We start from the raw sequence: 18,235 nt of genomic DNA on the forward strand, positions 1-18,235 counted from the left end.
TTAGAAAAGGTCAACAAGTTCTACCTCCAGAAAGAGGCCGAGGTACTATCATCGTCTGCCATGGCCGTGTCTATAGCTTACGCCGGTACAGCTACGTCTTCGCTTGAGCACACTTCTCGACAAGAAGAGAGTCATGCAGCAGCATCCACAATCGGTCTCCAAGTCATCCTCCAGATATGTCGCCCTTGAAGAAGGCCTAAAGCAGTTTAGCATGGACCTGAATAAGCTCGAGGTGATTGGCTCCGGCGACTACATGCAGGTGAAGCTAACCATAGCTAGCAATTTGTCGACGTGAATGGCACTGCATTCTCCAAGATACTGAAGAAGGTTTGTGACCTTGTCAACCATTATTGCGAAGCATTCTAACTTCTACTAGTGGGATAAAACGTCCAAGGTCGGATCTACCACAGCAATAGCGCGACGCTGGCTGACATTCACGCCAGTCCCGAGAGAAACAACTCTATCTTTCCCGAGCCGTCGATGTCCAACCATGTTTCAATCGCGATGTCATCAGCAACTTGTCAGACCAAGCTACCCAAGCACTCCTCGACTTCTCTGGTTGGTCTGAAGGCGAGGGTATGCAAGCACCCCAAGAGCCAACCCAATCAAGAGTATTTGAGCCATCAATCGAAGCGAACCTTCAACTCGACAACCAAATTATCCAGGCCATCAACACCGCCAACACTATTCAAATTGACGACTGCCTCTCTCGATTACATAAACTCAACGATGCTTCAGAACGGATCACCAGAGCTTTCCTCAGCACGGTCGAATTCGCCCCAGAGACGGCATTAAGGTCGTTATTAGACACCGGCCTGGTAAAGCTTCAACAGCCAGATGAGATCAACGAGCGGAACTGCCTTCACAAGGCTGCTATCCGAGGAAGACATGAGGTGCTGAGGCTAGGTCTGAACGGAGGTGTCGATCCACATGCGACGGACGTTTACGGTCGGATACCCTTGCATTACGCTGCTATGCATGGTCGCGTCGACCTTCTCCAAGAACTCATTAGAGTTGCTCCGGACACTGTCAACTTCCGGGACCAGGATAGCTTCACACCACTCATTCATGCGATCGTACATGCCCAGCTTGAATGTGTGCAGATCATTTTGGCGAGCGGTGCTCACCTTACTCGTCTCGGTCCGGCGGAGCATATTCCTCTCAACCTTGCCTGCCAATGGGGCTCTATGGAGATTGTCGAGCTTCTTCTTCAGCGTAATGCCGAGATGCTCCCAGATGCTGAAGGTCTTTATCCCGCACATCTCGTTGCACGCTCAGGAAAGACCCCACAGATGCTCTTGTTGCTGAAGAAATATGGCGCAGATTTGGATCAGCCGGACAAGCTTTACCAGTGGACGCCTCTATTCCACGCTGCCAGCGAAGGACATGTGGAGTGCCTGAAGACTCTTCTTGAATGCCAGGTCGACGCCGATGTTGTCGATGAGAAAGGCTTGTCAGCAATGTATTACGCGACTTGGGAAGGTCACTTAGAATGCATCAAGCTGCTTGCTTCCATTGGAAGCGGGGTCGGTCTAAGGGTGCAGCGAGGACTATCTCCACGGATAGCAACACCTACGGCCTCCGGTACTGCGCCTGGTCCAATGGAAACGGAAATCGATGCAGAGGGCATCCCAGAGTTCATTCTGCCGCCACCCATCATTCCCTTTAGGCGATACGGCCACAATTTCTTGGACACAAAAACATTCGTGGTCATTAGTTTCGAGAGGCTGGGCAAAGATGCAATCCGATTCTACGACGAGACGAAATATCCGGCAGCTAGACTCACCATTTCATCAAAGAGTTCCGATCTGATCCCACGGAATGTCCTCCTCCCAGTTCAGGACGAGTTCAAAATCATCTCCTTCCAGATCGAAAACATTTCGTCCTTTTCAATAGATTTTGATGTGTACCCGACTATCGGATCGAAGGTGATCGCACGCGGTGTTGCATCATCAAAGGTCTTTACGAATTCAGGAAAAAGTACGGGTCAGTGGCATCTGGAACTTTTCGATCCTAGATTGCGAGCGATTGGTCAGGTTTCTTTCGATTACCAAGTGGTGAAGCCGTTCCATGGTATCCCGCTCGAAATCACACATTTCGCAACCTACTGGAAAGCCACAAGCCAGCTGGATTCGCAACCTCATACCCTCATTACCGGTTCTAGCTTGTCTGGCGAGTACGTTCGACTGTTTGTGCAGCTTACTGCCGATGGAGTTCCAGTTCTGTTCCCCAGATGGAAAATTAGCCACGAAGGTCTCGACGTTCCGGTCAACATCCTAACTTATGCGCAGTTCGTCACTATCGGAGCGAGACAAAACCCGACGGCCGCAGCACAAGTTGCCAGCCTGCAGAGTGCCACATCTGGCGACATTCCTACAATTTACCAGATTCTCGCCTCATCGTTTACAACGCTTGAAGACGCCTTGGCTCTGCTCCCGGCGCATATCCATGTCGAGCTACACGTTTTGTTTCCATCGCGAGCAGAAGAGGAGCACCTCAAGCTTGGACCTACCGAGGACATGAACGACTTTGCGGACAAGATTCTATCAGTTGTCTTCGACCATGCTAGAGTTCTCCGAGAGCAAGGTGCAGGAGAGATCGATGGTACTTTGCGGAGTGTTGTGTTCAGCTCCTTCAACCAGGATATCTGCACGGTCATTAACTGGAAACAGCCGAATTGTATGTACTGGAATTCGGTCTTTCAAATGTGGTACTAACGCCTGTATAGACCCCGTTTTACTCTGCAATGAGCTTGGTGCGGGCTCAGCCGAGAACGGATCGCACACGGTGGAAAGCAGCGGACGCACCCAAATCTCGGTTAAGGATGCTGTACAGATCGCCCGTGATAACAACTTCATGGGTCTCATCTGCAGCTCTCGTCTACTGGTGCGTACAAGTCTACAGTTCAGTCAAAGTTGAGCTTGTAAGCTAACCATCGACAGGGTCTGGCTCCCGCCATTATCGAATCGATCAAGACGGCCGGACTGGTCCTCGTTACCGATGTCTCGGACAACGCCGCTCAAGACCATACACAAGCGAATCTTGGAGTTGCAAGGCCAATTGGAGACTTCATGCCAAACGGCGTGGACGGGATGCTGAAAGGCAATGGGGTGCTGAGATTTAATGAGAGCATCGATATGTAGGACGTTCGACGCTTGATAGAGGTGCTTTCGCGGCGGTATAGGAGGACCCGTTAATGCGATACTGTCTCACGACAAAGGAGGGAATCGGGTGCCGGTGGCGTCGGGTATGGGTGTGTGTCTAAAAGCTAGGCTTTGGTAACGAATGCGGGAGGCAATCTGTGGAGTTTTGCACAGGGATGGAGAATGATCACGGTCTTGGCTTGGCATAGATTTTGGGCGGCAGTCTGGTTTCAGTGTAGAATGACTTGCGCTCTGAGTGTGCCATGACTTAGGCATTTGCCATGAGATCGAAGGCACACAAAAGTCGATAATATTTAGACTTTCTACGTGTTGTTGACGCATAATACATATCATGAATTTACCGTGCAACGGAGCGTGCGATAGCGTGAAATATGACCATGAAACAGTTCAAAATACAAAGTGTAACTCGTGGTATGACGTGCATGCGCCGGAGGACAGGGATGCGGCGCGATTCCGCCGTGGATTGCGCTAAGGGTTTGCCTCATCGCGAAAAGTCTCGAACCACTTGGAGACCGCTGGACCGAATCTGACCGCTTTACTTACTTGCTGTTCGCCATGTCGCCCCGATAGAATACCAGACGCCTATTTTCCGGTTACGCGACCACGATGAACTCGCTCAATGCCTTCTCCCCCCTAATACGGCGGTCCGCGCAGGCACAGTGGACATGTCACGCCTGTCTCCGGCGACAGGTGCCACAGCTTCGGAACGGGTATGCGACCAAGGCGAAGACGAACACAAAACCGCCGCCTGGAGATTCAGGGAAAAGTAGTAAAAGAAGGAGGAGGCTGCTGATTGTAGGCGGAGGATTCGCAGTTGCAGGGGCGGCGGTCACCATCAATGACGATGCGAAACACGCATATACCGCCGTGCAGCGGAGCAGCAGAGTGCTCTCGACGCTGTTTATCAATGTCAAAGAGTGAGCGCCTACAAGCGAACCTTCCTGCTCTGCAAGCTAATAGGGGCAGCTACCGAAATACCCTGAAGAAGCACGGCGACGATGGATACGAAGAAACGCTCAAGGCATGCCACCTCCGCTGCGCGAAGCGAACGCTCCGCACCCTCGAGAAGAACGGCTCCATATTCATAAAGCTGGGCCAGCATCTGAGCAGCATGAACTACCTGCTCCCCAGCGAGTGGTGCGATACCTTCATCCCGCTGCAGGACAAATGCCCCGTCTCGTCGTACGACTCGATAAAGGATATGGTCATGGAAGACGAAGGCACCGATCTCTCCGACTTCTTCTCTGAGTTCGAGGAGCTGCCTATTGGCGCCGCATCGCTGGCGCAGGTCCACCGGGCAGTCATTAGGGAAACGGGGCAGAAGGTCGCCGTCAAGGTGCAGCACCCTGCGCTGGACGAGTGGGCGAAGCTCGATCTTGCGCTCACGAGGTTCACCTTTGAGACTCTGAAGTACTGGTTCCCAGAGTACGACCTGACCTGGCTATCAGAAGAGATGGAGAAGTCGCTTCCCCAAGAGCTGGACTTCAGACAAGAAGGCCAAAACGCCATTCGCGCGCGCGAATACTTCTCACACGTCCATGACGCGCCCGTCATAATCCCTGAAGTCCTCTGGGCCAAGCGCCGCATCCTCGTAATGCAGTACGTCTCTGGGCACCGGCCAGACGACCTCGAATACCTCGACACCCACGGCATCGACCGCGACGAAGTGTCCGCCGCTCTCGCCCGCATCTTCAACGAAATGATCTTCGGCACGAACGCCCCGCTCCACTGCGACCCCCATGGCGGCAACATCGCCATCCGGCACAACCCCGCCCCCCGCCGCGGCGCCTCAAACTTCGACGTCGTCCTCTATGACCACGGGCTCTACCGCGACATCCCGCTCCACCTGCGCCGCTCCTACGCGAAGCTATGGCTTGCGGTCCTTGATGCGGACGAGCCGCGCATGCGAAAGTATGCGTACGAGGTCGCGGGCATCGACGACCGGCACTTCCCGCTCTTCGCGTCCGCAATCACTGGTCGCGACTACAGCATCATTGTGCGCCCGGAGGGCGTCAGCTCTGGCCGTAGCGACGAGGAGAAGAAGGTTATCACCGAGGCGCTGGGGGATGGCATGCTCGAGAGTTTGATTCAGCTGCTGGGCAAAGTGCCGAGGGTGATTCTACTGATTTTAAAAACAAATGATCTGAGTATGTAATCCCTGTTCTCTTCCCTCTTTCGATGTACGGTATGGGATGGATGGCTAACGAGAACAGCGCGGTCCCTCGACGAAAATCTGCACACAAGGCAAGGTCCGGCGCGCACGTTCCTTATTCTCGCGCGGTACGCTTCCCGCACCGTGTATGAGGAGCAGTTGGAGAATCTGATGGGGAGGAGCTTGTTTTGGCCAGCGAATCTTTGGGCTTTTCTGCGCGCATGGGCGAATCACATGCGGGTTGAGATGAGGCTTGGGGTGTTTGAGTGGGTGCTTTGGGGCAGGTGGAAGCTAGGGATGAGGGCGGTGGGGGTGTGAGGGGAGAGAGTGACGGGTGTATATAGATGATATGAGGGCAAATAAACTTGATGCAATGGGAGGAGCATGGGAGGCGTGGTATAGCGTATTTAGCGTATCATATCATGTACAGGAGCGGGGACTATAGATCATATTGAACTTCACTTCACAATAAATGCCAGCAACTATCATGTAAAAAGAAACAAAGAGGTTACTTGGCATGTCTCATGGAAGCACCATGGAAGCAGAGTCGTGGAATTGGCTCATTCCTCCGTAGTGTAGTATACGTTGGGACAGAGTAAAGTAGAAGCACCACTTGAGGGGTCCTGGGTGGACTAAGGGTCTGGTACCTATTTTCTTCACACATCTGAAGCTGCTGCTTAGAGGGCCCTGTACTAGGTTGGTGCCTTCGCGTCTGCTAATCATCCAAATCAACCTTGTGGCATTGAACACCATGACAGTTTGATCCAATTGAGCTGATGACATCCATACACATGGCCTCGTCTGGGCATGCACCAGCAGCGGGCGGAAAACCATGGGCTGTGTCCGGAAATGGACGCGTGAGCGGGCTTGACATCATGGCGGCGGGTGGCGTACGCGGCACCAGCGGCGTCTGGGAGATGAGGCAGTACAGGTTCGATAAGGAGAGCACAGAGCCATCGTGAATTGGAGCATCCAGAGTGCTGCGGGTGCTCCCCTCGGCGCTGGCTCAGGACGCCCGTCAGCGCAGTCGGGGAACGGTTCGGTTCGTGCCAACTACCAACATTGGAGGCAGGCGGGGTATCCGCCAAGGCAGAGCAGGCGCCGCACTGGAACGTCGTCGGCAGTCCATCACGACACCACCCCAGCGCCCGCGACCCGTGGCGAGTGCAGAGCCCAAGGCCCAGTGTTTGCAGCGATTGCTAAGGGTTGGCCCAGCGTCCTCTGCGCCCTGCACGGCCACTACGCTGCCGGGAGCCCGCCGAACTCGCGCCGCCCTTTGTAACGTGCCGCACGGCCGCAACCGATAGCACAGCCTCCTCCACTGCACCTTGCACGTCGTCGACCGCCGTGCCTCCAGGCGGCCACCACACCCCCGCCCGCACCCAGCAACACCACCGAGACCCCTCCGCGCGAGCTCTGCGAGCCGACAACACGCCCCCCGACCAGCCCCAGCGCTGACCTCGGCCAGCCATGGACGGCGCCGGCCAGCCCAACCTGCGCGTTACCAGTGCGTCTGCCGCGCCCATGCACGCTCCGACGTCGACGAACACCACTGACACCCCCCAGTTATCGCTGCAGATGGCCTCTACAAGCGCGATGTCTTCCGTGCGTCTCACCGCCCCCAGTGCATCGTCTGCTGCTCACATGCCATCAGGCTTCCCGGATCCATTTGCCGTCGCCACGATCAGCGGCGAACAGACGCGGACGACGAGCGTGATCAAGAAGACGCTGAACCCCTACTGGAACGAGAGCTTCGACATGTACGTGGCTCCTCCGCACGCGCGGGCAGCACGGCGGGGACAGCGCTAACGAGTCCGCAGGCGCGTCACCGAAGACAGCGTGCTCGCGGTTCAAATCTTTGACCAGAAGAAGTTCAAGAAGAAGGACCAGGGCTTTCTGGGCGTCATCAACGTGCGCATCGGGAGTGTCATTGACCTGGACGCGGGCGGCGATGGTACGAGCCACCGAGAGTGACCTCGGATGCACGCATGCTGACACGCCGCTCACAGAAATGCTCACCCGCGACCTCAAGAAGTCCAACGACAATATGGTCGTCCACGGTAAACTCATCCTCAACTTGTCGACCAACCTGAGCCAGCCCATCAGCCAGGGCGGCCAGAACACCAACCGCCCACCAATCTCCGCACACTCTTCGGTCAACGGTGCCCCGCCGCCCGTTGCGTCCACCCAGCACCAGTCTACCCAGAACCTCCACCCCGACATGTACCCCGGCCAGCGGCCTGCGCTGCCCTCCCAACCGCCGTCCCAGCGACTTAGCCAGCCTACCCCGCAGCCCCCGACCGCCGCACCACCGTCCATGAACGGCGCACCCGCGCCCGCTCAGAATCGCGGCTACAGCGCATTCGAGGACTCGCAGGGACGCTTGCCGCCTGGATGGGAACGTAGAGAGGATCATTTGGGGAGGACGTACTATGTCGACCACAATACCAGGCAGACTACCTGGATACGGCCAGGTGCTGGCTTCAACGAGGCTGACAACAGGACGCAAATGGCCGCCCAGACCCAGCAGGAGCGAACTCGACACCAGAATCGAATGTTGCCCGAGGACCGCACTGGTGCGAACTCACCGACTCTTTCGGAACGCCAGCCTTCACCGGGAGGTACCTCCGCGAATGCTGTCAGCATGATGGCTACGGGTGCAACCACTGCGGGAACCGGAGAGCTTCCGTCAGGCTGGGAGCAGCGACACACTCCAGAAGGACGGCCGTACTTTGTTGATCATAACACGCGTACAACCACGTGGGTGGACCCGCGTCGCCAGCAGTACATCCGCATGTACGGCGGGCAAAATGCCAACAACAGCACCATCCAACAGCAGCCTGTGTCGCAACTTGGACCGCTGCCGTCAGGATGGGAAATGCGCCTCACCAACACCGCTCGCGTCTACTTTGTCGACCACAACACGAAGACTACGACATGGGACGACCCACGACTGCCTTCTTCGCTCGACCAAAACGTACCGCAGTATAAGCGTGATTTCCGCCGCAAGTTGATTTACTTCCGATCGCAACCAGCACTGCGCATTGTTAGTGGACAGTGCCACGTCAAGGTTCGAAGAACGCATATCTTTGAAGATTCATATCACGAGATAATGCGGCAGAGCGCGGCTGATCTGAAGAAGAGACTAATGATCAAGTTCGATGGAGAAGACGGTCTGGATTACGGAGGTCTTTCCCGAGAATTTTTCTTCTTGCTTTCGCACGAAATGTTCAACCCCTTCTACTGCCTTTTCGAATACTCCGCACACGACAACTACACTCTCCAGATTAATCCCCACTCCGGTATCAACCCCGAACATTTGAACTACTTCAAATTCATTGGTCGCGTGGTCGGCTTGGCCATTTTCCACCGCCGCTTTTTGGATGCATTCTTCATTGGAGCGTTTTACAAGATGATTCTGAGGAAAAAGGTCGCGCTGGGCGATATGGAGGGTGTGGATGCGGATTTCCACCGCAACTTGGAGTGGATGCTGTGAGTGGCTGTAGCACTTTTTCTTGTGACGCCAACTAACTCCCGCAGTAACAACGACATCACTGATGCGCTCGAGCTCACGTTCTCCACGGATGACGAGCGGTTCGGCGAGACGGTCAGCATCGAGTTGAAGCCCGGCGGCGAGGACATCGAAGTCACCAACGAGAACAAGAAGGAATATGTTGAGTAAGTAGAGCTCGCCTCAGCTTACAGTTCAGCACTAACGCGCCTAGTCTCATCACCGAGTGGCGCATCCAGAAGCGCGTCGAGGAGCAGTTCAACGCCTTCATCTCGGGCTTCCACGAGCTGATCCCCGCGGACCTGGTCAATGTCTTCGACGAGCGTGAGCTCGAACTGCTGATTGGCGGTATCGCAGACATCGACGTCGAGGACTGGAAGAAGCACACCGACTACCGTGGCTACACGGAGAACGACGAAGTTGTGCAGCATTTCTGGAAGTGCATTCGCAGCTGGGATGCTGAGCAGAAGTCGCGCCTGTTGCAATTTGCAACCGGTACCTCGCGCATTCCTGTCAACGGATTCAAGGATCTGCAGGGAAGCGACGGGCCAAGGAGATTCACGATTGAGAAGGCGGGCGAACCGACGCAGCTGCCCAAGTCGCATACTTGGTATGTATTCCGTGTTCAAAGTGTCGGATGTTCAATTGCTGACTGGAAATAGCTTCAACCGTCTTGATTTGCCGCCGTACAAGTCGTTTGAGCAGCTCAATGGGAAGCTTACGATTGCTGTCGAGGAGACTGTGGGATTCGGGCAGGAGTAGGGTGTTTGTGTGATGGACGACGGACGGGGGCGCTTGGGGGTTGTACGGTGCTGCGTAAGCGCATCGAGCGAGGAAACGAGCAGCAGGACGGAGAAGGGAGAGGAGGAGGAAGCGGCATCGTGTACAAAAAGCACGTCGATGAGAGAAACGCACGCATCAGTGCCCAGGGCTACATATATCTTTTTTACGTATCTTTTTGGGGCGCTGTCTGATGCGGACGAGGAGTCTGCTTGTCATGTCATGTTGAAACTTGAAAATCAAAGGTTCTTGAGCAAATACGAACGTTGAGTTGGGAACGTCTGTCATGTCGCGTCTAATCATCTTGTCGTGCTGTGTATGTTGCGCTGCAGTGGCGTATAGGAATAGCGGTGGGAACTGGAACGAAAGGTTGAGCTGCAGTGTACACGGGCAGGCTGCTTGATCCTTTGAGATGCAGTGATTTCTAGTAAGTATGAAGCGGGCGAGCGAGTGGGCGAGAATGAATATTCCTACTAACCTACCTTTCTTTTCCGGCGAGGGGACGAAAGCAAGGAAGACAGTGGAGAGGGGTTGGGCTGCGGGTAGGAGTTTTGAGAGGGAGCCGGGGAGGGTAGTATTGCGAACAGGCCTTTTAAGAGATTGGGCTACAGTGAGGTTGGCCGGTTCTGAAGTTGCGTGTCGTACAACTTGCTCCTCACCTCCCATTTTCTTTCCCTCGTCTTACACACTTCTTTTCCTACGCGTGAGACTAGTCTTTGCTTGGGAGAAGGGCTCCAGCCCCCTGCCTTGCTATTCTATAGCACGCGGTCCCACCACTGCCAGCCCACTGCAGCACCGCCTCCCCACCGTGCATGTTTGATTCACTAGTATGTCCCTTTTGTACTTGGAAATGCAGTTAGCAGCTGTCTTTTACTGTCATAATTATCCGGATCCAACACTGTTGTAACCGCGGCACAGCGTCCAACACCGCAACTCCAAGCAATGCGTTCTTCCGCGCTTGTAGCGTTGCTCGCTCTAGCCTGGAAATATCTTGCAGAGTGTGCCTTAATCTCGACTTACAACTCCATCAACTTCTTCGACAAAGTCGACTTCATCTCCGTCAGTCTCCCTGCCCTCTCCTCCCAGAGCGCCTCCACCGCAAGCAGCCAAACTCACACACTCCAGACCTCAGAACAATATAACAGCGGCTTCGCGCAGTGCGACACGGAAGATGCCACGGTCGCATACGGCAAAGTGTACCTCGGCGTCGACGCGCAGAAGACGTACGGCGAGAACAGCACGGGCTGCCGCAGCGTCCACATACCCAGCAAGGCCGTCTTCCATAATGGGTTGCTGGTCGCAGACTTTGCGCCTCTGCCTGAGGCGGGGAATGGCATGTGGCCTGCGTAGTGCGATGGTTCTTTCACCTCCACCGGGCAAACATACTAATGATGTCCGGCTGGCTCTACAGAGGCGAAGACATCGGCGACAGCGAGTGCTCTGAAATTGACCCCTTCGAAGCCGCTGATAGAGCCACCACCATCACAACCTCCTTCTACACAGCGGCAAACTGCAGCGTCGTCGCGCTCCGCGGCCATCTCGAGGACCCAGTAAGCTCTGTTATCTCCACGAAGACGCTGTGAACGAGGGATGTCCTCCTAACGGTTCGCCTGATTCTTTGGAAAAGCGGCGAATGGGGCAGAGTATAAGTGCGTGGTGGTGCTGCTGAACGCGGAGGCGATAAAGGCATGGTATTCCATGGAGGAGGATGCCCCAAGCGATCTTATGAGGGGACGGCCTGAGTCTGGAAGTTAGAAGCAGGAGCTCAGCGTGTGGCTGGCGCCGGGAAAATGTCATTTTGCGAGGCAGTTTGGGCGGGTCACATCGTTGGTGCAATCACATCCCGCTACTTTGCTACCGCTTGTGGATGCTTGATGGTGGAAATGACGAGTTGTGCACACAGGTCATCACCATTACTTTCTGTGGCGATTGGGCAATGTTGGATTGGCCGTCTGAGGCTGAGTGCAGGACGTGGGTTGCGGAGCATCCAGAGGATTTCAAGGAGACGTACTTTGAGCTTATCTCGCTTGAGCTGTTTCAAGAAGGGTAGGAGGGGTGGCATGGAAGAGAGTGGGGTAGGACAGAGTGGAGAGGGGGAAGGAGAGTAGGAGACACCAAGGAGAAGCATTGCGAAAGGTGTGTAGCCGTGTGCGTTTACAGCCACGTGCAACTCCAAAGCTCGGCGAAGTGTCGGGCCCGACGAGCGGCAACCTTGGCAGTGAACGATTGATCGGGTGATGCCTCAAGCGGGCTTACCAAACCCTTTGATTTGTGATCCGCAACTCACTCAAACATTTGCTCGGACTAGAAGTCCTACGTCATTGATCTCAGGTGCACGTGGCCGGAACATCCGCACCCTCCACAATCCTCTCCAATCTCCACTCGCACACACGCTCCGTCCGGGGCATCCGCAGGAGCTCGTCCGTGTGAATCGCGAAGACAAAAGTTGCTCAGAGCCAAGCGGAAGACATTGTCGCACAAAGTGGCAAGACAACATCGAAGAGTCATGCAGATGAAAAGTGCAGAAAACATTTCAGCAACAAGGCCAAGATTGAAACAAGCAATGTGAAGACCGTTGGCAGCGATCCCACGTTCTTCTCCAGGCTTATCAGAAGCTGTTTCGAAGCATAAAGTGGGCCAGCCTTGCGCACTGTACCCGTTCTCCACTGGCCACGTTGAAATCTTCCACCTTCGACAATTTGCGAATCGGTCGACTCCCTCTCTCCTCCGGTATCCTGAACCATGAAACGGGCGACGGCACGCGTTGCAGGCTCTGCCACCCGCGTGCTTCTACCGCGCGTAACGGTTTCAGCTCCACAGAGGCGAGGATGATGTATTTTGACGTGACCCCCAAGACGCTAACACCAGAGCCTCATCTCGCCGATCAACGGCCGTACCAACCGGATGGTTTGGATGTTCGGGATATTCTTGGGCTAAGCTTCTTCCACTCCTAGCGCCCGAAGTACTCACGAACCTTCCACCGCTTACAATGACGTCGGGGTACGAAAAGCTTGACGATGCGGAAAGCAGGAGAAGCCGGGGCCGAAGAATTAGGACCCTGGGGAGGTGGATATCAATGATGGAGGAGTGGCGTACGGAGGTTATAAGGGTGGACCGTCCCCGTGGGTGGGCGTGACATACGCAAGCTCCAACTCTTCCTGTAGCCAAAAGATATCTGTACTTTCCACCGTACGGTATCTTACGAACATGGCGATTATGGATCGCTTTCGGGGTTCTACCCCCACGCCAGTGTCTTCTACAGCAGACCCGGAGAAGAAGCCGCAGTACCTGCATATCAGCGTAAAAGATCACTTTCGACCACGAATCATCTTGATGGCAGTGCTCGTGTCAATGGGTGGCTTCATCTTTGGTTACGATACGGGACAGATCAGTGGATTCTTGGAGATGCCCGACTTCCTGGATAGATTCTCCGACACGACCGACCCCCAAACTGGGGATCCTGCCTTCACACATGGAAGAAGTGGAACCATCGTTGGGTTGGTAAGGCTGCTGCTGCTAAATCGCTCTTCGAGAACTATAGCTGACGACCATAGCTATCCATTGGAACCTTGATCGGTGCACTCATCGCCGCGCCCGTCGCAGACAAGTTCGGCCGCAAATACTCGATCTGCTTCTGGAACATCATTTTTTGTGTTGGCGTCATTGTCCAGGTCGCTACTACGACTACGTGGTACCAAATTGCCATCGGCCGATGGGTCGCTGGACTCGGAGTGGGAGGCCTCTCAGTGTTGACACCTATGTACCAGTCAGAGACTGCCCCTCGCTACGTGCGCGGTGCTCTCGTATCTTGCTACCAACTCTTCATCACACTCGGAATCTTCACCGCGTATTGCATCAACTTCGGAACGAACCAAGAGCGAAGTGCTCGCGCTTGGAGACTGCCCATGGCCATCGGCTTCATCTGGCCCGTCATCATGGGTTTTGGAATGCTCACTCTGCGCGAGTCACCTCGCTGGGCCTACCGCAAGGGCAGAATTGATGAAGCCCGCAAGACGATCGCTCTCAGCTACAGTGTAGCCGAAGAGCACCCCGAAGTCGAACGCGAACTACACGAAATCAAGATGAAACTTAATGCTGAGCGTGCAGGCGGCGGCAAGCACCCCTGGTACGAGATCTTTACTGGACCGCGCATGGCGTACCGCACCATCCTCGGCATCACTCTCCAGGCCCTGCAACAGCTTACAGGCGCAAACTTCTTCTTCTACTATGGTACTACCATCTTCGGCTCCGTGGGTCTGCCCAACCCGTATGTCACGTCCATCATCCTTGGCGCCGTGAACTTCGGCACCACTTTCCCCGGTCTTTACATCGTCGAGAAGTTTGGCCGCCGCCCCGCGCTCATCACCGGAGGTCTGTGGATGTTCATGTGCTTCATAGTTTTTGCATCCCTCGGCTCCTTCGCTCTTGACCAGGACAACCCGCAAAGCACTCCTGGAGTTGGCTACGCCATGATCATCTTCGCATGTTTCTTTATCGCCGGCTTCGCCATGACATGGGGTCCCATCATCTGGGCCGTGGTCGGCGAGATCTACCCCTCGCGCTATCGAGCAAAGTGCATGGCCCTCGCTACCGCATCGAACTGGACGTGGAACTTCCTCATCTCTTTCTTCACGCCTTACATCACTGGTGCTATTGATTACAAGTACGGCTACGTCTTCGCAGCGTGCTGTTTCATGGGTGCGGTGGTGGTGTACTTTTTTGTCTGCGAAACGCACGGAAGGACGCTTGAGGAGATCGACACAATGTACATTCTTCATGTGAGCCCCAGGAAGAGCAAGAACTGGCAGCCGCCGGAGGGCGAGGAGCTGCCCAACTTGGACAATACATACTTGACGCCGGGAGCAAGGGGCATCAATAAGAGGCAGGAGGCTAGGGCGCCGGAGCAGATGATGCAGGAGAATACGCCTGAGCCGGGATATTTTCCTGAGTCATCCGGTGCCAGACGTTGATTGTAGAGATACGATCGATGCAACTTTTGTATTTGCGCATAATAATTGCACAGTTAGTTTATTACCGCAGTGGTACTTTGACACAATGCCTCGATCCGTGATACTCCTATCATCTCTCGAACCACCAATTCGACTCTAGACCCTCCAAGACGTGCCTCCTTCGTTGCCATGATATGTACACAGAGTACCGTGCAGAGAAGCATGACCGTCGATCTCGCTTTCTAGCACATCAGCGAGGAACTCAGCAGAACACATCTTCAGATCTTGCTCTGCCAGGGGCCTGCTGACGGGATGATACCGCTCGTGATACCCAGCCGCCAGGAGGTCACGAATACCCGAGTAATCGTGCGTGTGCTCGCAAAGGAGCTCAACGGACTTCGGCGTAATGCAAAACTCCCCGCTTGCACGATCGCAAAGTAAGAAGTAGCTATAGAGGCGGTCGGTGGCATCGTCTCGGAGACGCGGGACTTCGTAAATATGAGCGAAGACGTAGAGCTTGACGGCGATGTTGGCGGTGTTTGGACCGAGTTCGGCGTAGTCGCTCTGGCTGTATCCGATACGTAAGATGGCAGTCAGCAGAGTTCCCCGATATGAAACTGAATACTCAGTTGCTCACCCACCTCTGTGCATCACTAACCCTAGGCTTCTCTTTTCCCCCGCGCTCTTCGAGCCAAACGAGGAATTCCTCAAACGTCTTGATGTCGGTGTCGTGCAGCTCGATGCACCCATCAAAGGATCCGTTGAAGGTGGCGGTGAAGAACGATGATGCAGCGGTGATGTTCTCCTTCGACACTGTGAATGTCTTTTCCATGACGATGCGCTTGTCGATATCGTCTTTGTCGGCATCGTGGACCTCTTGAACCACCTTGATTTTGACCGTGTTGACCTCCCCAAGTTGCTTCTCGCTATTGTATAGCCCAGTCATGTTGTCGATTTTGCTGGTCCAGCTTGTCAGTATTCAATATCAAAACGATAGCGATGGAGAGCTTGGATGTTGACGGCTGCAGCAGCAAGAGAGAACATGGCAGACGGGATATAGAGCTAACGCAAGGCAGCGCAAAATCTGAGCTAGTGCAAACAGAAGGAACGGTGACGCGATTGACAAACGAGATGATCGAGTTGAAGAGTGGACGTCACCACGACAACGCCCAGGACTGCTCGTTGGCTGCTTTCTTTGCGCTTGGATGGGGTGTGAAGTAATGATGGGAAGGTCTATTGCTTGTTTGATAAGACGACATTTAGAAGACTGGTCATGCTATGCCGCCCTTCAGCCTCTCGCTGACGTATTTCAAGACATCCAACAGAAAGTCTTTCGGGTATTTCACAAGCTCGGACTTGCCATCTTCGAGGTCGCTCAACAGCTCTGCGTACCTCTGAACAAGAAAAACGCAAAGATGGGAATTGCTGGCCTTCTCGTAGACAAGACGAACGGTGTCCCTAGGGATGTCAGAGGGGAGCCTAAACCTGGGCTCAATGTGGTCGATGGCGTTGACTCGGAGAGATTTGATCGAGGATTTCGGCGAGGATGTAGAGATGGGCGGCAGTCTCGGTACTCCAGAGGTACCAGATCTCGCGATTCCTTGTGAAGCTCATGTCTACATGAAATTCGGTCTGCTTGTCCTTCTTCTCAAACGCGTTCAAAGTACTAAGGGTTCTGTGTTCATGTCTGAAATTGACAGAATCGGGAGCACCAGAGCTCTTGAGTTCTGTCGCGAATCGCATAAAAACCTCGGTGAGGGCATGTCCATCGAACGTAAGGAGATGTTCTTGTCGGTCGTCAGCCATGTACCTAATCAGGATCGTCTTCTCCAGTTTCTTCGGTCCTATGCACTCAATGCCTTTGTCTTTGTTTGATAAAGACCAAAATCTAATGTTTCCACACGATTAGAGATATGAAACTCCGCGCTCTCCTTCTTACGGCCTTGCCCGGGTGTTTGATGGTACGGACAGGGCAGTTGTTCATGGTTTGAAAGACACAAGTGATAGAGCTTCACGGCTAAATGTATATGTAGCCACCGAGTAACTTGATATAGAGGAAGTTAGTTTGCTTTTAGGTCAAGCATAAATATCATCGACGAAACAGTCCTCTGCACGGACTTATAGAGACGGGCACCGTTAGGATGCACAGTCATGTGCTTTCATGCGGTGTCTCGCTGTCGAAACCATCTCGGGCGCTTGTTTACGTGGTATGGCAAAGTAACAGAACAGGTGATGTCTGGGCCATGCAACGTGCTGAATGTGAGTGTAGGGTTTGTAGTATAATAGGGGCTAAGGGATTAGTCGTATTTGGACTGGGTACTCTGAACTGTAGTGTCTGTAAACGTGTACAGGCATGAACAGAGTGTGCGCTCGTGTGCCAATAATTTGGAAGGGGTTCCAGAAGACCTCGCATGCGTGCCACGTCGTAATTCCCGAATGCTAAAATGGAAGCCGTAACGAGGTAGCTCCTTCTTCGTCTTGAAGGCGCTACACTACCGCTTGTTTCTTCGAGCCTTTGTTCTGTCCATCCATTAATATCTCATCCCTTGTAATTCCTGATGCCAGTCCCTGTGTCGCAGATCGGCTTGGAGCGTGCAGTAACAATTTTCTACATATACGTGCGCACTTTAATGTGAAGCAATCGCGCCGCGTATCATCTGGTTCGTTGTTCGTCCCCGGCCCCGCCGTCAGCTTCGTTAGATCCACGCATTTCCCCACACGGGATGGGAAATAATCTACAACAACGCTCACGTGCCTTGAGAGAGTTCGTTTTTACGCACGAGTATCTTCCTGCAATGGCCGGGTCCTCGACCGAGGACGGCAGATAGTCGAAATTCGCATCCCACAAAACCGCAAAAAAAAAACCACCACCCTTCGACATAATAACAAACCCCAGGCATACTGTCAGCTCTGCTTTATCGGTTCAATACTGGGATTGGGGTCCCTGTTGCGATCCTGGAAGATAAAGTTCGCAAAAAATATTTTAAAAAGAAAATCAAAAAGCTTACCACGCTCGCAAACGTGGCGAAATCAAACCCATCGATGGTGGGGCTCGAACCCACAGCCTTTGGATGTCTCACGCAATGCATGTAGAAGTCCAACGCGCTACCATTGCGCCACACCGACGTCAAGGAGATCCTACGATATCGATGGAATTTGTCAAAATTTTCGCATGCTGGCATATATATAGCATATGTAAAGAAGTGCACAAACACGTCCAGCATGCGCAGGCAAAAACTCGTGCTGACGCTTGCAGGATGAGTCAATAGATAGGCAGGCGCTAACGAACACGCCATCGCTATGGTGGAACTAAGCCTCGAGCGAACAGCGGCTTGCGCGTGTCCGAGATATATCCGAGACGTAGAACCACAGAGACTATGCTCACAGCGTATTAATATATTCCAAGAGATTGTACAACTAATACTTGGACCTAGAAAACTGTAATGAATATGATTAGAGAGACTCTAAGTAGTTCGACTCTTTTCCTAGACCCGAGGTCGAAATTCACACGTAGGTAGGATGAAGTAGAGCGACCCGACGCTGGAAAGCCTTGTACGAACACAATTGATACTGGAAAGGCACACAAGTCACTGAAAATAAACTCTACTAGCCCTCAAGAGCTAAAAGCGATATTAAATCCATAATTTAGCGGCTAGGATGCATCTTTGATAGACCAACG

General features: G+C 53.7%; 5 protein-coding genes and 1 non-coding gene across 6 annotated transcripts; 4 read left to right on the forward strand and 2 right to left on the reverse strand.

Annotated features, from left to right (window-relative positions):
* Positions 1 to 3,662: 3,662 nt before the first annotated feature.
* On the forward strand, positions 3,663 to 5,807 carry CC84DRAFT_1143525 (putative ABC1 family protein C15C4.02). The gene is made up of 3 exons (XM_018176417.1): positions 3,663 to 4,081; positions 4,131 to 5,311; positions 5,378 to 5,807. The coding sequence occupies exons 1-3, from the start codon at positions 3,771 to 3,773 to the stop codon at positions 5,632 to 5,634; spliced, it is 1,749 nt and encodes a 582-aa protein (XP_018037531.1). The 5' UTR covers positions 3,663 to 3,770; the 3' UTR covers positions 5,635 to 5,807.
* Positions 5,808 to 6,462: 655 nt separating this feature from the next.
* Positions 6,463 to 9,872, forward strand: CC84DRAFT_1163391 (HECT-domain-containing protein). The gene is made up of 8 exons (XM_018178255.1): positions 6,463 to 6,823; positions 6,883 to 6,921; positions 6,971 to 7,076; positions 7,137 to 7,270; positions 7,326 to 8,808; positions 8,857 to 8,994; positions 9,042 to 9,437; positions 9,490 to 9,872. The coding sequence occupies exons 1-8, from the start codon at positions 6,787 to 6,789 to the stop codon at positions 9,587 to 9,589; spliced, it is 2,433 nt and encodes an 810-aa protein (XP_018037532.1). The 5' UTR covers positions 6,463 to 6,786; the 3' UTR covers positions 9,590 to 9,872.
* Positions 9,873 to 10,549: 677 nt separating this feature from the next.
* On the forward strand, positions 10,550 to 10,957 carry CC84DRAFT_1175024 (uncharacterized protein; the record flags this gene model as incomplete). The annotated part of the gene is made up of 1 exon (XM_018180125.1): positions 10,550 to 10,957. The coding sequence occupies one exon, from the start codon at positions 10,550 to 10,552 to the stop codon at positions 10,955 to 10,957; it is 408 nt and encodes a 135-aa protein (XP_018037533.1).
* Positions 10,958 to 12,814: 1,857 nt separating this feature from the next.
* CC84DRAFT_1175025 (general substrate transporter) lies at positions 12,815 to 14,577 on the forward strand (the record flags this gene model as incomplete). The annotated part of the gene is made up of 2 exons (XM_018180126.1): positions 12,815 to 13,108; positions 13,162 to 14,577. The coding sequence occupies 2 exons, from the start codon at positions 12,815 to 12,817 to the stop codon at positions 14,575 to 14,577; spliced, it is 1,710 nt and encodes a 569-aa protein (XP_018037534.1).
* A 6-nt stretch (positions 14,578 to 14,583) lies between these two features.
* On the reverse strand, positions 14,584 to 15,761 carry CC84DRAFT_638599 (uncharacterized protein). The gene is made up of 2 exons (XM_018186981.1): positions 15,198 to 15,761; positions 14,584 to 15,124 (listed from the first exon to the last, which is right to left on the reverse strand). Exons 1-2 carry the CDS (start codon positions 15,500 to 15,502, stop codon positions 14,713 to 14,715), a joined length of 717 nt encoding a protein of 238 aa, XP_018037535.1. The 5' UTR covers positions 15,503 to 15,761; the 3' UTR covers positions 14,584 to 14,712.
* A 1,832-nt stretch (positions 15,762 to 17,593) lies between these two features.
* CC84DRAFT_t44 lies at positions 17,594 to 17,682 on the reverse strand. The gene has a single exon. It is a non-coding gene; the product is annotated as a tRNA-Arg (tRNA).
* Between the last annotated feature and the right edge of the window lie 553 nt (positions 17,683 to 18,235).

Source organism: Paraphaeosphaeria sporulosa, assembly GCF_001642045.1.
Source record: "Paraphaeosphaeria sporulosa strain AP3s5-JAC2a unplaced genomic scaffold CC84scaffold_4, whole genome shotgun sequence".
Taxonomy (NCBI): domain Eukaryota; kingdom Fungi; phylum Ascomycota; class Dothideomycetes; order Pleosporales; family Didymosphaeriaceae; genus Paraphaeosphaeria; species Paraphaeosphaeria sporulosa.

Coding starts and splice junctions, on each gene's coding strand:
- CC84DRAFT_1163391 (XM_018178255.1), top strand. CDS start 6,787: ATGGACGGCGCCGGCCAGCCCAACCTGCGCGTTACCA. Junction 7,271..7,325: donor CCTGGACGCGGGCGGCGATG/GTACGAGCCACC, acceptor CGCCGCTCACAG/AAATGCTCACCCGCGACCTC. Junction 8,809..8,856: donor CGCAACTTGGAGTGGATGCT/GTGAGTGGCTGT, acceptor TAACTCCCGCAG/TAACAACGACATCACTGATG.
- CC84DRAFT_638599 (XM_018186981.1), bottom strand. CDS start 15,502: ATGACTGGGCTATACAATAGCGAGAAGCAACTTGGGGAGGTCAACACG. Junction 15,125..15,197: donor AGGGTTAGTGATGCACAGAG/GTGGGTGAGCAA, acceptor TATCGGATACAG/CCAGAGCGACTACGCCGAAC.
- CC84DRAFT_1143525 (XM_018176417.1), top strand. CDS start 3,771: ATGAACTCGCTCAATGCCTTCTCCCCCCTAATACGGCGGTCCGCGCAG. Junction 4,082..4,130: donor CTGTTTATCAATGTCAAAGA/GTGAGCGCCTAC, acceptor TAATAGGGGCAG/CTACCGAAATACCCTGAAGA. Junction 5,312..5,377: donor TTTAAAAACAAATGATCTGA/GTATGTAATCCC, acceptor TAACGAGAACAG/CGCGGTCCCTCGACGAAAAT.